Source organism: Anopheles coustani, chromosome 3, assembly GCF_943734705.1.
Source record: "Anopheles coustani chromosome 3, idAnoCousDA_361_x.2, whole genome shotgun sequence".
Classification (NCBI taxonomy): Eukaryota; Metazoa; Arthropoda; class Insecta; order Diptera; family Culicidae; genus Anopheles; species Anopheles coustani.
Genome location: NC_071288.1, coordinates 59927735 through 59943364, shown reverse-complemented (window position 1 = coordinate 59943364; position 15630 = coordinate 59927735). Strand labels below are relative to the sequence as shown.

The 15630-nt window shown below is 42.9% G+C and overlaps 1 protein-coding gene across 1 annotated transcript; it reads left to right on the top strand.

The window, feature by feature from the left end:
- Positions 1-9763: 9763 nt before the first annotated feature.
- Positions 9764-12902, top strand: LOC131264128 (uncharacterized). The gene is made up of 2 exons (XM_058266420.1): positions 9764-11926; positions 12777-12902. Exons 1-2 carry the CDS (start codon positions 9764-9766, stop codon positions 12900-12902), a joined length of 2289 nt encoding a protein of 762 aa, XP_058122403.1.
- Positions 12903-15630: the final 2728 nt, after the last annotated feature.

Sequence of the window (15630 nt, the reverse complement as noted above, 5' to 3'; positions counted from 1 at the left end):
CTTCCGCACAATGAGATTGATACAACCACCGAAAGACGACCCACGATCAAACCGATGGCGAAAACTTATACCATGTACAGTGTAGCGAATATCCTAGGTCCTTAGTAATCATGTAAATGATCAAGGGACTATCAGTGTGATTGAAGTTAAGCAGTTTAGTTTCGTGAGGACTTATTGTATTGTGTTTTGTAGATCAGCAGTGAGAAATCGAATATACCAACGGTTAATTCAAACAACACTTAATCCATAAAATCGTCTTCTTGTGAGGGGCAATTCACCCATGCTTTGTATTGGAAAAAGCGTGTGTGGATGCTTCCGCACAATGAGATTGATACAACCACTGAAAGACGACGCACAATCAAAACGATGGCGAAAACTTATAGGATGTACAGTGTAGCGAATATCCTAAGTCCTTAGTAATCATGTAAATGATCAAGGGACTATCAGTGTGATTGAAGTTAAGCAGTTTAGTTTCGTGAGGACTTATTGTATTGTGTTTTGTAGATCAGCAGTGAGAAATCGAAAATACCAACGGTTAATTCAAACTACACTTAATCCATAAAATCGTCTTCTTGTGAGGGGCAATTCACCCATGCTTTGTATTGGAAAAAGCGTGTGTGGATGCTTCCGCACAATGAGATTGATACAACCACCGAGAGACGACCTACGATCAAATCGATGGCGAAAACTTATACCATGTACAGTGTAGCGAATATCCTAGGTATCAGTGTGATTGAAGTTAAGCAGTTTAGTTTCATGAGGACTTATTGTTTTGTGCTTTGTAGATCAGCAGTGAGAAATCGAATATACCAACGGGTAATTGAAATAATACTTGATCGATTCAATCGTCTGCTTGTGAGGGGCAATCCACCCATGCTTTGTATTGGAAAAAGCGTGTGTGGATGCTTCCGCACAATGAGATTGATACAACCACCGAAAGACGACGCACAATCAAAACGATGGCGAAAACTTATACGATGTACAGTGTAGCGAATATCCTAGGTCCTTAGTAATCATGTAAATGATCAAGGGAGTATCAGTGTTATTGAAGTTAAGCAGTTTAGTTTCGTGAGGACTTATTGTATTGTGTTTTGTAGATCAGCAGTGAGAAATCGAATATACCAACGGTTAATTCAAACAACACTTAATCCATAAAATCGTCTTCTTGTGAGGGGCAATTCACCCATGCTTTGTATTGGAAAAAGCGTGTGTGGATGCTTCCGCACAATGAGATTGATACAACCACCGAAAGACGACCCACGATCAAACCGATGGCGAAAACTTATACCATGTAAAGTGTAGCGAATATCCTAGGTCCTTAGTAATCATGTAAATGATCAAGGGAGTATCAGTGTGATTGAAGTTAAGCAGTTTAGTTTCGTGAGGACTTATTGTATTGTGTTTTGTAGATCAGCAGTGAGAAAACGAATATACCAACGGTTAATTCAAACAACACTTAATCCATAAAATCGTCTTCTTGTGAGGGGCAATTCACCCATGCTTTGTATTGGAAAAAGCGTGTGTGGATGCTTCCGCACAATGAGATTGATACAACCACCGAAAGACGACCCACGATCAAACCGATGGCGAAAACTTATACCATGTACAGTGTAGCGAATATCCTAGGTCCTTAGTAATCATGTAAATGATCAAGGGAGTATCAGTGTGATTGAAGTTAAGCAGTTTAGTTTCATGAGGACTTATTGTTTTGTGTTTTGTAGATCAGCAGTGAGAAATCGAATATACCAACGGGTAATTCAAATAATACTTGATCGATTCAATCGTCTTCTTGTGAGGGGCAATCCACTCATGCTTTGTATTGGAAAAAGCGTGTGTGGATGCTTCCGCACAATGAGATTGATACAACCACCGAGAGACGACGCACAATCAAAACGATGGCGAAAACTTATAGGATGTACAGTGTAGCGAATATCCTAAGTCCTTAGTAATCATGTAAATGATCAAGGGAGTATCAGTGTGATTGAAGTTAAGCAGTTAAGTTTCATGAGGACTTATTGTTTTGTGTTTTGTAGATCAGCAGTGAGAAATCGAATATACCAACGGTTAATTCAAAAAATATTTGATCGATTCAATCGTCTTCTTGTGAGGGGCAATCTACTCATGCTTTGTATTGGAAAAAGCGTGTGTGGATGCTTCCGCACAATGAGATTGATACAACCACCGAAAGACGACCCACGATCAAACCCATGGCGAAAACTTATACGATGTACAGTGAAGCGAATATCCTAGGTCCTTAGTAATCATGTAAATGATCAAGGGACTATCAGTGTGATTGAAGTTAAGCAGTTTAGTTTCGTGAGGACTTATTGTATTGTGTTTTGTAGATTAAGTGAGAAATCGAATATACCAACGGTTAATTCAAACAACACTTAATCCATAAAATCGTCTTCTTGTGAGGGGCAATTCACCCATGCTTTGTATTGCAAAAAGCGTGTGTGGATGCTTCCGCACAATGAGATTGATACAACCACCGAAAGACGACCCACGATCAAACCGATGGCGAAAACTTATACGATGTACAGTGTAGCGAATATCCTAGGTCCTTAGTAATCATGTAAATGATCAAGGGACTATCAGTGTGATTGAAGTTAAGCAGTTAAGTTTCATGAGGACTTATTGTTTTGTGTTTTGTAGATCAGCAGTGAGAAATCGAATATACCAACGGTTAATTCAAAAAATATTTGATCGATTCAATCGTCTTCTTGTGAGGGGCAATCTACTCATGCTTTGTATTGGAAAAAGCGTGTGTGGATGCTTCCGCACAATGAGATTGATACAACCACCGAGAGACGACCTACGATCAAACCGATGGCGAAAACTTATACCATGTACAGTGTAGCGAATATCCTAGGTATTAGTGTGATTGAAGTTAAGCAGTTTAGTTTCGTGAGGACTTATTGTATTGTGTTTTGTAGATCAGCAGTGAGAAATCGAATATACCAACGGTTAATTCAAATAATGCTTAATCGATTCAATCGTCTTCTTGTGAGGGGCAATCCACTCATGCTTTGTATTGGAAAAAGCGTGTGTGGATGCTTCCGCACAATGAGATTGATACAACCACCGAAAGACGACCCACGATCAAACCGATGGCGAAAACTTATACGATGTACAGTGTAGCGAATATCCTAGGTCCTTAGTAATCATGTAAATGATCAAGGGAGTATCAGTGTGATTGAAGTTAAGCAGTTTAGTTTCATGAGGACTTATTGTTTTGTGTTTTGTAGATCAGCAGTGAGAAATCGAATATACCAACGGTTAATTCAAATAATGCTTAATCGATTCAATCGTCTTCTTGTGAGGGGCAATCCACTCATGCTTTGTATTGGAAAAAGCGTGTGTGGATGCTTCCGCACAATGAGATTGATACAACCACCGAAAGACGACCCACGATCAAACCGATGGCGAAAACTTATACGATGTACAGTGTAGCGAATATCCTAGGTCCTTAGTAATCATGTAAATGATCAAGGGAGTATCAGTGTGATTGAAGTTAAGCAGTTTAGTTTCGTGAGGACTTATTGTATTGTGTTTTGTAGATCAGCAGTGAGAAATCGAATATACCAACGGTTAATTCAAATAATGCTTAATCGATTCAATCGTCTTCTTGTGAGGGGCAATCCACTCATGCTTTGTATTGGAAAAAGCGTGTGTGGATGCCTCCGCACAATGAGATTGATACAACCACCGAAAGACGACGCACAATCAAAACGATGGCGAAAACTTATACGATGTACAGTGTAGCGAATATCCTAGGTCCTTAGTAATCATGTAAATGATCAAGGGAGTATCAGTGTGATTGAAGTTAAGCAGTTTAGTTTCGTGAGGACTTATTGTATTGTGTTTTGTAGATCAGCAGTGAGAAATCGAATATACCAACGGTTAATTCAAATAATGCTTAATCGATTCAATCGTCTTCTTGTGAGGGGCAATCCACTCATGCTTTGTATTGGAAAAAGCGTGTGTGGATGCTTCCGCACAATGAGATTGATACAACCACCGAAAGACGACCCACGATCAAACCGATGGCGAAAACTTATACGATGTACAGTGTAGCGAATATCCTAGGTCCTTAGTAATCATGTAAATGATCAAGGGAGTATCAGTGTGATTGAAGTTAAGCAGTTTAGTTTCGTGAGGACTTATTGTATTGTGTTTTGTAGATCAGCAGTGAGAAATCGAATATACCAACGGTTAATTCAAACAACACTTAATCCAAAAAATCGTCTTCTTGTGAGGGGCGATGCACCCATGCTTGGTATTGGAAAAAGCGTGTGTGGATGCTTCCGCACAATGAGATTGATACAACCACCGAAAGACGACCCACGATCGAACCGATGGTGAAAACTTATACCATGTACAGTGTAGCGAATATCCTAGGTATCAGTGTGATTGAAGTTAAGCAGTTTAGTTTCATGAGGACTTATTGTTTTGTGCTTTGTAGATCAGCAGTGAGAAATCGAATATACCAACGGGTAATTGAAATAATACTTGATCGATTCAATCGTCTGCTTGTGAGGGGCAATCCACCCATGCTTTGTATTGGAAAAAGCGTGTGTGGATGCTTCCGCACAATGAGATTGATACAACCACCGAAAGACGACCCACGATCAAACCGATGGCGAAAACTTATACCATGTACAGTGTAGCGAATATCCTAGGTCCTTAGTAATCATGTAAATGATCAAGGGACTATCAGTGTGATTGAAGTTAAGCAGTTTAGTTTCGTGAGGACTTATTGTATTGTGTTTTGTAGATTAAGTGAGAAATCGAATATACCAACGGTTAATTCAAACAACACTTAATCCATAAAATCGTCTTCTTGTGAGGGGCAATTCACCCATCCTTTGTATTGGAAAAAGCGTGTGTGGATGCTTCCGCACAATGAGATTGATACAACCACCGAAAGACGACCCACGATCAAACCGATGGCGAAAACTTATACCATGTACAGTGTAGCGAATATCCTAGGTCCTTAGTAATCATGTAAATGATCAAGGAAGTATCAGTGTGATTGAAGTTAAGCAGTTTAGTTTCGTGAGGACTTATTGTATTGTGTTTTGTAGATCAGCAGTGAGAAATCGAAAATACCAACGGTTAATTCAAACTACACTTAATCCATAAAATCGTCTTCTTGTGAGGGGCAATTCACCCATGCTTTGTATTGGAAAAAGCGTGTGTGGATGCTTCCGCACAATGAGATTGATACAACCACCGAAAGACGACCCACGATCGAACCGATGGTGAAAACTTATACCATGTACAGTGTAGCGAATATCCTAGGTCCTTAGTAATCATGTAAATGATCAAGGGACTATCAGTGTGATTGAAGTTAAGCAGTTTAGTTTCGTGAGGACTTATTGTATTGTGTTTTGTAGATTAAGTGAGAAATCGAATATACCAACGGTTAATTCAAACAACACTTAATCCATAAAATCGTCTTCTTGTGAGGGGCAATTCACCCATCCTTTGTATTGGAAAAAGCGTGTGTGGATGCTTCCGCACAATGAGATTGATACAACCACCGAAAGACGACCCACGATCAAACCGATGGCGAAAACTTATACCATGTACAGTGTAGCGAATATCCTAGGTCCTTAGTAATCATGTAAATGATCAAGGAAGTATCAGTGTGATTGAAGTTAAGCAGTTTAGTTTCGTGAGGACTTATTGTATTGTGTTTTGTAGATCAGCAGTGAGAAATCGAATATACCAACGGTCAATTCAAACAACACTTAATCCATAAAATCGTCTTCTTGTGAGGGGCAATGCACCCATGCTTGGTATTGGAAAAAGCGTGTGTGGATGCTTCCGCACAATGAGATTGATACAACCACCGAAAGACGACCCACGATCGAACCGATGGTGAAAACTTATACCATGTACAGTGTAGCGAATATCCTAGGTCCTTAGTAATCATGTAAATGATCAAGGGACTATCAGTGTGATTGAAGTTAAGCAGTTTAGTTTCGTGAGGACTTATTGTATTGTGTTTTGTAGATTAAGTGAGAAATCGAATATACCAACGGTTAATTCAAACAACACTTAATCCATAAAATCGTCTTCTTGTGAGGGGCAATTCACCCATCCTTTGTATTGGAAAAAGCGTGTGTGGATGCTTCCGCACAATGAGATTGATACAACCACCGAAAGACGACCCACGATCAAACCGATGGCGAAAACTTATACCATGTACAGTGTAGCGAATATCCTAGGTCCTTAGTAATCATGTAAATGATCAAGGAAGTATCAGTGTGATTGAAGTTAAGCAGTTTAGTTTCGTGAGGACTTATTGTATTGTGTTTTGTAGATCAGCAGTGAGAAATCGAATATACCAACGGTCAATTCAAACAACACTTAATCCATAAAATCGTCTTCTTGTGAGGGGCAATGCACCCATGCTTGGTATTGGAAAAAGCGTGTGTGGATGCTTCCGCACAATGAGATTGATACAACCACCGAAAGACGACCCACGATCGAACCGATGGTGAAAACTTATACCATGTACAGTGTAGCGAATATCCTAGGTCCTTAGTAATCATGTAAATGATCAAGGGACTATCAGTGTGATTGAAGTTAAGCAGTTTAGTTTCGTGAGGACTTATTGTATTGTGTTTTGTAGATCAGCAGTGAGAAATCGAATATACCAACGGTTAATTCAAACAACACTTAATCCATAAAATCGTCTTCTTGTGAGGGGCAATTCACCCATGCTTTGTATTGGAAAAAGCGTGTGTGGATGCTTCCGCACAATGAGATTGATACAACCACTGAAAGACGACGCACAATCAAAACGATGGCGAAAACTTATAGGATGTACAGTGTAGCGAATATCCTAAGTCCTTAGTAATCATGTAAATGATCAAGGGAGTATCAGTGTGATTGAAGTTAAGCAGTTTAGTTTCATGAGGACTTATTGTTTTGTGTTTTGTAGATCAGCAGTGAGAAATCGAATATACCAACGGGTAATTCAAATAATACTTGATCGATTCAATCGTCTTCTTGTGAGGGGCAATCCACTCATGCTTTGTATTGGAAAAAGCGTGTGTGGATGCTTCCGCACAATGAGATTGATACAACCACCGAGAGACGACGCACAATCAAAACGATGGCGAAAACTTATAGGATGTACAGTGTAGCGAATATCCTAAGTCCTTAGTAATCATGTAAATGATCAAGGGAGTATCAGTGTGATTGAAGTTAAGCAGTTAAGTTTCATGAGGACTTATTGTTTTGTGTTTTGTAGATCAGCAGTGAGAAATCGAATATACCAACGGTTAATTCAAATAATATTTGATCGATTCAATCGTCTTCTTGTGAGGGGCAATCTACTCATGCTTTGTATTGGAAAAAGCGTGTGTGGATGCTTCCGCACAATGAGATTGATACAACCACCGAAAGACGACCCACGATCAAACCCATGGCGAAAACTTATACGATGTACAGTGAAGCGAATATCCTAGGTCCTTAGTAATCATGTAAATGATCAAGGGACTATCAGTGTGATTGAAGTTAAGCAGTTTAGTTTCGTGAGGACTTATTGTATTGTGTTTTGTAGATTAAGTGAGAAATCGAATATACCAACGGTTAATTCAAACAACACTTAATCCATAAAATCGTCTTCTTGTGAGGGGCAATTCACCCATGCTTTGTATTGCAAAAAGCGTGTGTGGATGCTTCCGCACAATGAGATTGATACAACCACCGAAAGACGACCCACGATCAAACCGATGGCGAAAACTTATACGATGTACAGTGTAGCGAATATCCTAGGTCCTTAGTAATCATGTAAATGATCAAGGGACTATCAGTGTGATTGAAGTTAAGCAGTTAAGTTTCATGAGGACTTATTGTTTTGTGTTTTGTAGATCAGCAGTGAGAAATCGAATATACCAACGGTTAATTCAAAAAATATTTGATCGATTCAATCGTCTTCTTGTGAGGGGCAATCTACTCATGCTTTGTATTGGAAAAAGCGTGTGTGGATGCTTCCGCACAATGAGATTGATACAACCACCGAGAGACGACCTACGATCAAACCGATGGCGAAAACTTATGCCATGTACAGTGTAGCGAATATCCTAGGTCCTTGGTAATCATGTAAATGATGAAGGTTGTATCAGTGTGATTGAACTTAAACAATTTAGTTTCATGAGGACTTATTGTTTAGTGTTTTGTAGATCAGCAGTGAGAAATCGAATATACCAACGGTTAATTCAAATAATGCTTAATCGATTCAATCGTCTTCTTGTGAGGGGCAATCCACTCATGCTTTGTATTGGAAAAAGCGTGTGTGGATGCTTCCGCACAATGAGATTGATACAACCACCGAAAGACGACCCACGATCAAACCGATGGCGAAAACTTATACGATGTACAGTGTAGCGAATATCCTAAGTCCTTAGTAATCATGTAAATGATCAAGGGAGTATCAGTGTGATTGAAGTTAAGCAGTTTAGTTTCATGAGGACTTATTGTTTAGTGTTTTGTAGATCAGCAGTGAGAAATCGAATATACCAACGGTTTATTCAAATAATGCTTAATCGATTCAATCGTCTTCTTGTGAGGGGCAATCCACTCATGCTTTGTATTGGAAAAAGCGTGTGTGGATGCTTCCGCACAATGAGATTGATACAACCACCGAAAGACGACCCACGATCAAACCGATGGCGAAAACTTATACCATGTACAGTGTAGCGAATATCCTAGGTCCTTAGTAATCATGTAAATGATCAAGGGAGTATCAGTGTGATTGAAGTTAAGCAGTTTAGTTTCGTGAGGACTTATTGTATTGTGTTTTGTAGATCAGCAGTGAGAAATCGAATATACCAACTGTTCGACCAACTACTATCATTTGGTCGAAAGGGCGAATTAGTGCGTTCTCATTGAATCGCCATCTCCAACTGACACTCACTACGTATGAAATCGCCTTTTTATACCCGGATCAACCGCGCTTTTTATTACCCGCGAATTAACCACCGCCCGCGACTATAAAAGGAGTGGATTTCCGCGAAATCGCTCTCTTGCACCTGAACCACCAACCTAGAAGGAAGGAAGACCACCTGAACCTAGAAGGAAGGAAGACCATAGCAACCAGCAGACCCTAAGCAACAGTTCTTTTCAGAACTAAACATTCGTTTACCCGAATCACGTCGCCACCTGTGATTCGGCTTTTGCGACACGTGCAGCATCCTTGCAAGCAGCAACGGGAGCAGAGCGGGACCCACCGTAAGTAAGCGAGTGAGAGAGAGAAGCGTAACCAGCGAGGGGAAAGTCCTTCACCGCTCCAAGGAAGACGTTGGAGGGAGCTTCTTCCTAGCATCCTGTGGTGCCGCAACCGACCACGGAGGGCGCTGCTGTACCAGCTATATCCTACAACGGGCCGACACGAAGAAGTAGCAGAAGAAGCAGAAGAAGAAAAAGAAGGAGAAGTGAAGAAGAAGTGAAGAAAAAGTGAAGAACAAGAAGAAGAAGAAGAGGAAAAATAAAAACACAACGTAGGGGCGCACCAAGAGTCCGTACCCTGACGGAACATTTGGTGCCGTGACCAGGATACCCGATACCAACCAGAGCCACTCACACGCCGACCCGCTTCCGTTATCGTTCCAACCTAAACCTGTTTCCGAGTTGATCCGGACCGTGATCTCCTCACCACCGGAACGATAGCACCTGTGAAATATCCTGTCCAGTGAGTGACTCATCCCAGTAATCCTTCCAAAAGGTGCAGAGAGCAGTAAAAACCATGTCACCAACCCAGCGTGCTCGAGAGTTGAAGCGGCAGAATGCCCTCGACTATATAGAGAGAACCCGTGCCTTCGTCACCAACTACAACGAAGAGCAACAGCATCTAGTCGAACCGAGACTAGACCGTTTGGAGAAAACCTGGCTGGTTTTTGAAACAGCACAAGATGCCTTGGAGGAGCTATCAGAAACTCCTGAGCAAGATGCCGAGAACCGCAAGCTTCGAGGATCAGCTGAGGAGCTATACCTACAGCTGATAGCCGAACTACAGCTATTGTTGCCTATAGCCCCCAAAAAAGAAGTCAAGGATGAAACTTCAAATCCACGTATAAAGCTTCCTACCATTTCCTTGCCGGAATTCACCGGAAACTATAGCGACTGGATCACATACCATGACACCTTCTTGTCTATGATCCACCAGTCGGCTGATATTTCCGAAGTGCAAAAATTCCACTACCTGAGGGCGTCTTTAAAAGGCGAACCGGCTAGCCTTATTCAACCGATAGCGCTTACCGCAGCCAATTATAAGGTAGCCTGGAATACTTTGTTGGGACGCTACTCCAACAAACCTCTGTTGAAAAAGAAGCACGTAAGAGAGCTGCTTACTTTCCCAAAAATGCCGAACAGCAGTGTAGAGGCGATACAAACCACCGTGGACGCTTTCCAGCGTCACACCCAACTTCTTGAACAATTGGGAGAAAATGTGCAACAGAACTGCTCCATGTTCCTAGTTGAGCTCCTAGGATCCAAGCTAGATGAAGCTTCGTTAGCCGCATGGGAAGAAGCACAAGGCGACCGCGAACCTACATTTGCAGGCATGCTTGTCTTTCTGCAACGCCGAGCCCGTGTGCTAGAAACGATCGCCATGTCCAAAGGTTCAGATCCAAAGACAAGTAAAAAACCCATACTACCAAAGATGAGTGCACATCCGGCTGTGTCTGCTACAAAGGAACCACCAAAATGCCCTGTATGTACAAACCAGCATCATCAGCTAATTCGTTGTCCGCGCTTTGCCAACCTTAACTCGATCGCCCGGAACGAAGTCATTAAGGAAAACAAATTGTGTTTTAACTGTTTCGGAGCTGCTCACTATACCCGTGATTGCACATCGAAGTACAGCTGCCGGCAGTGCGGAAAAAGGCATCACTCTATGCTACATCCCGACAGTGAAGCAAATCCATCTTCAGAAAGTGTATCAACGACAATGATGGCTACCGCTGCGCAAGGAAGTATTACCAAAAATATTCTTCTATCTACAGTGGTAATTCAAATACGAGATGCGTATGGCCAACCTCACATGGCAAGAGCATTGTTGGACAATGGCTCCCAACCGAATGCCATCAGTGAACGGTTGTGTCAACTACTGCGGCTTCCAAGGCAAAAAACGAATATTGCCATTACCGGCATTGATAAAACCACTACAACTGCCAAACATCTGGTTACTGCTGAAATCCAGTCCCGCACAACTAACTACAAGCGCAGTATAACTTTCCTGGTACTTAGGAAAGTAGCCAGTGAAACACCAACTACCACCATCCCAATTCACCATTGGCACATACCACCAGGCTATCCTCTCGCGGACCCAGAGTTTAGCAAATCCGGCCAGATCGACATCATAATTGGCGCGGAGCATTTCTACTCCCTGTTAATGGAAGGACGCCATCCTCTTCCGGAAGTAGGAAATGTGTTAGTGGAAAGTGTCTTCGGCTGGATTGTAGCAGGATCAATGCCGAATATTAATCCACCGGTGACTGTTAGATGTCACACCGCAGCTATCGCTCCTACCGTCGATGAGCTGCTACAACGATTTTGGGACATCGAAGAACTGCAAGACAACGCACTAACCAACGAAGAAAACGAATGCGAAAAGTATTACCAGCAGACCGTCTCCCGTGACCCATCGGGTCGATACATCGTCCGTATGCCGAAACATCCTGAGCATGAACAACTCTTGGGTGAATCCAAGCCAGCTGCCATTCGACGTTTCCATCTGCTCGAAAAACGCCTAACAAAAGATCCTGAGCTTAAGGAACAATACCATAACTTCATGAGCGAATATCTGCAGTTGGGCCACATGACTGCCATTGAAAATAATTCATCCGAGCATGGTGCGTATTACCTTCCACACCACCCCGTTGTGAAATCCTCTAGTACTACTACCAAAGTACGAGTTGTTTTCGACGGCTCTGCAAAAACTAGTTCCGGTAACTCCCTCAACGATACCTTGCTCATTGGACCAGTAGTGCAAGACGAACTTCTCGCCCAGATAATTCGTTTTCGCAAATTTCGGATTGCGCTGGTAGGCGATATTGAGAAGATGTATCGGCAAGTCAGCATGCATCCTTCTGATCGGCCATTGCAGAGAATTTTGTGGCGCTTCGATGAATCCAAACCAATTCAAACCTATGAATTGGCCACCGTTACTTATGGATTGGCACCATCTTCGTTTCTTGCTACGCGAACACTATTGGAACTAACGAAAGATGAGGGTGAGCTTTACCCGAGAGCAAGTGAAGCCGTTCGAAAAAACATCTACGTCGACGATCTTCTTGCTGGAGCAGATACCGTAGAATCAGCGAAGCAATTGCGTAAGGAAATGACCGAACTACTTGCCAAAGGTGGATTTAGCATGCGAAAATGGTGCTCAAATTCATTGGAAGTAATGGAAGGGATACCTCCTGAGGCGTTAGGTACCAGATCACCCATGCAATTCGAACCCAATGAGAGTGTGAAAGCTTTAGGAATAACATGGGAACCAGAAGCCGATATCTTCCGATTTTCCGCATCCATGAACAACAAACAGGAACAGAATTCAAAGCGTAGCATCCTATCATCAATAGCTCAACTGTACGACCCATTAGGACTGTTGGCTCCAGTGATCATTACAGCAAAGATTTTGATGCAGAATCTTTGGCTTCTGACTCTTGGCTGGGATGATAACGTTCCCGAAAATCTACAGAGCAAGTGGTATGAATTCTGCCAGAAACTGGAATACCTAAACACCTTCACGATAGAACGCTCCGCATTTACGCCCGGATACCATCAAGCTGAGCTACATTGTTTTGCAGACGCATCAGAATCAGCGCTTGGTGCATGCATCTATATCCGCTCAACTGACCCCGACGGCATCACCCAAGTGAGCTTACTTGCAGCCAAGTCGAAAGTAGCTCCATTAAAATCTGTAACGATTCCTCGGCTTGAACTTTGTGCTGCGTTGCTTGCCTCTCGACTCTATCAAAAGGTAATCAGTGCTTTGGATATGCCTTTCAACAATGCATATTTTTGGTCTGATTCAACTGTAACTCTGCAATGGATCAACGCCCCTCCAAGAACATGGAAAACATATGTGGCTAACCGTGTCAACAAAATTCAGAGTGCAACCCACGCTTCCTGCTGGCATCACGTGTCCGGAAAGCAAAACCCTGCCGATTTAATATCCCGTGGAATTCCCGCCGACATATTTGTCCATAGCGAAGTATGGAAATATGGTCCGTCATGGCTTCGAGAAGAAAAATCGTCGTGGCCTATCTCATCTCCTGCTTGTTCCAATCTAACTGACGAAGAGTTAGAAGTGAAAAAGGACGTCGTATTACTTATGCAGACAACGCAGCCAAATGACATCTTCACCAGATACTCCTCATACCAGACTCTGCTGAGAGTAATCGGATTTTGCTTCCGCTTCTTCAACAACGCTCATATTCGAACCAACCGGAATTCTGCTTTCCTACATGTGGATGAACTGCAACGAGCAAAAATTGCGCTAGTGAAGCTAGTCCAAACCGAATACTTTGCCAAGGAGATAACTCAACTTCAGAAAAACAAACTCGTCAGCAAAACTTCGTCACTCCGGTTGCTGAATCCATTCCTAGACGGTGATGGGTTAATACGAGTTGGTGGTCGACTACTCCGCTCCGACATTTCATATGGAGCAAAGCACCAGCTTGTTATTCCGGGATTTCATCCATTCACTCGACTATTAATCCTGCATCATCACCTGAGGATGGTTCATGGCGGTTTATCGCTTACTTTGTCCGTTGTCCGTGACGAGTTTTGGCCTATTAACGGAAAGCGGGCAGTACGCAGTGCATTGCGCAATTGTGTTGGCTGCATCAAGGCTAATCCAACACCTATGCAGCAACCAATGGGACAACTACCTATTTCTCGAGTGACCGCCAACGAAGTCTTCGCATGTACTGGTGTTGATTATTGCGGACCCGTATACCTTAAGCCAACACACCGCAAAGCAGCATCCCGCAAATGTTACATTTGTGTTTTCGTTTGCATGAGTACTAAGGCAGTGCACCTAGAGCTGGTCTCCGACCTTAGCACCCAAGCGTTTCTAATGGCTTTGGATCGCTTCATTTGGAGAAAAAATAAACCTCAGCACATTTACTCTGATAATGGCACAAATTTCATCGGTGCCAAGAATGAGCTCCACAACATCTACAAAATGCTGAAAGAAGACAACGACGAAATCGCAAAGCACCTTACCAAAGAAGACATCCAATGGCACCTCATACCACCGCGTGCACCAAACTTCGGAGGATTGTGGGAGGCAGCAGTCAAAGTTGCGAAGACTCACCTAGTTCGACAACTCGGTTCTTCGTTGCTATCGTACGAAGAACTATCGACTGTTCTTACCAAAGTGGAGGGTTGTATGAACTCTCGTCCGCTGATGCCTTTATCCGACGATCCCAACGACCTTTCGGTGCTCACTCCAGCACATTTCCTGGTGAAAGGATCACTACAACCTCTACCTGAACCTGACCTGCAGCAAGTACCAACCAACCGGCTAAACCAGTATCAAAGGCTGCAAAGATACTCGCAGGATATCTGGCATCGTTGGAGGAACGAGTACCTCAAAACCCTGAACATCCAACATCACGCCAATAGACAAGCTCGCCAAATAGCAGAAGGTGAAATTGTTATAATGAAGGATGACCAGCTTCCTCCTGCTCGATGGCCACTCGCCCGTGTGATCTCGCTACACCCTGGACCGGATGGCGTTGTTCGAGTAGCCACTCTGAAAACACCAACGGGGATCACAAAAAGGGCAGTATGTAAAATCTGCCCACTTGAATGCGTCTAATTTCGAAAAATTGGATTTTTCAAGGGGGGCCGGTATGTTCGACCAACTACTATCATTTGGTCGAAAGGGCGAATTAGTGCGTTCTCATTGAATCGCCATCTCCAACTGACACTCACTACGTATGAAATCGCCTTTTTATACCCGGATCAACCGCGCTTTTTATTACCCGCGAATTAACCACCGCCCGCGACTATAAAAGGAGTGGATTTCCGCGAAATCGCTCTCTTGCACCTGAACCACCAACCTAGAAGGAAGGAAGACCACCTGAACCTAGAAGGAAGGAAGACCATAGCAACCAGCAGACCCTAAGCAACAGTTCTTTTCAGAACTAAACATTCGTTTACCCGAATCACGTCGCCACCTGTGATTCGGCTTTTGCGACACGTGCAGCATCCTTGCAAGCAGCAACGGGAGCAGAGCGGGACCCACCGTAAGTAAGCGAGTGAGAGAGAGAAGCGTAACCAGCGAGGGGAAAGTCCTTCACCGCTCCAAGGAAGACGTTGGAGGGAGCTTCTTCCTAGCATCCTGTGGTGCCGCAACCGACCACGGAGGGCGCTGCTGTACCAGCTATATCCTACAACGGGCCGACACGAAGAAGTAGCAGAAGAAGCAGAAGAAGAAAAAGAAGGAGAAGTGAAGAAGAAGTGAAGAAAAAGTGAAGAACAAGAAGAAGAAGAAGAGGAAAAATAAAAACACAACGTAGGGGCGCACCAAGAGTCCGTACCCTGACGGAACACCAACGGTTAATTCAAATAATGCTTAATCGATTCAATCGTCTT

What these genes read in the sequence shown, in the direction of transcription:
- LOC131264128 (XM_058266420.1), top strand. Translation starts at nt 9,764, where the DNA reads ATGTCACCAACCCAGCGTGCTCGAGAGTTGAAGCGGCAGAATGCCCTC. An exon ending in CCTCTAGTACTACTACCAAA is followed by an intron (nt 11,927 to 12,776) that starts GTACGAGTTGTT and finishes CCTTCACGATAG; the next exon opens with AACGCTCCGCATTTACGCCC.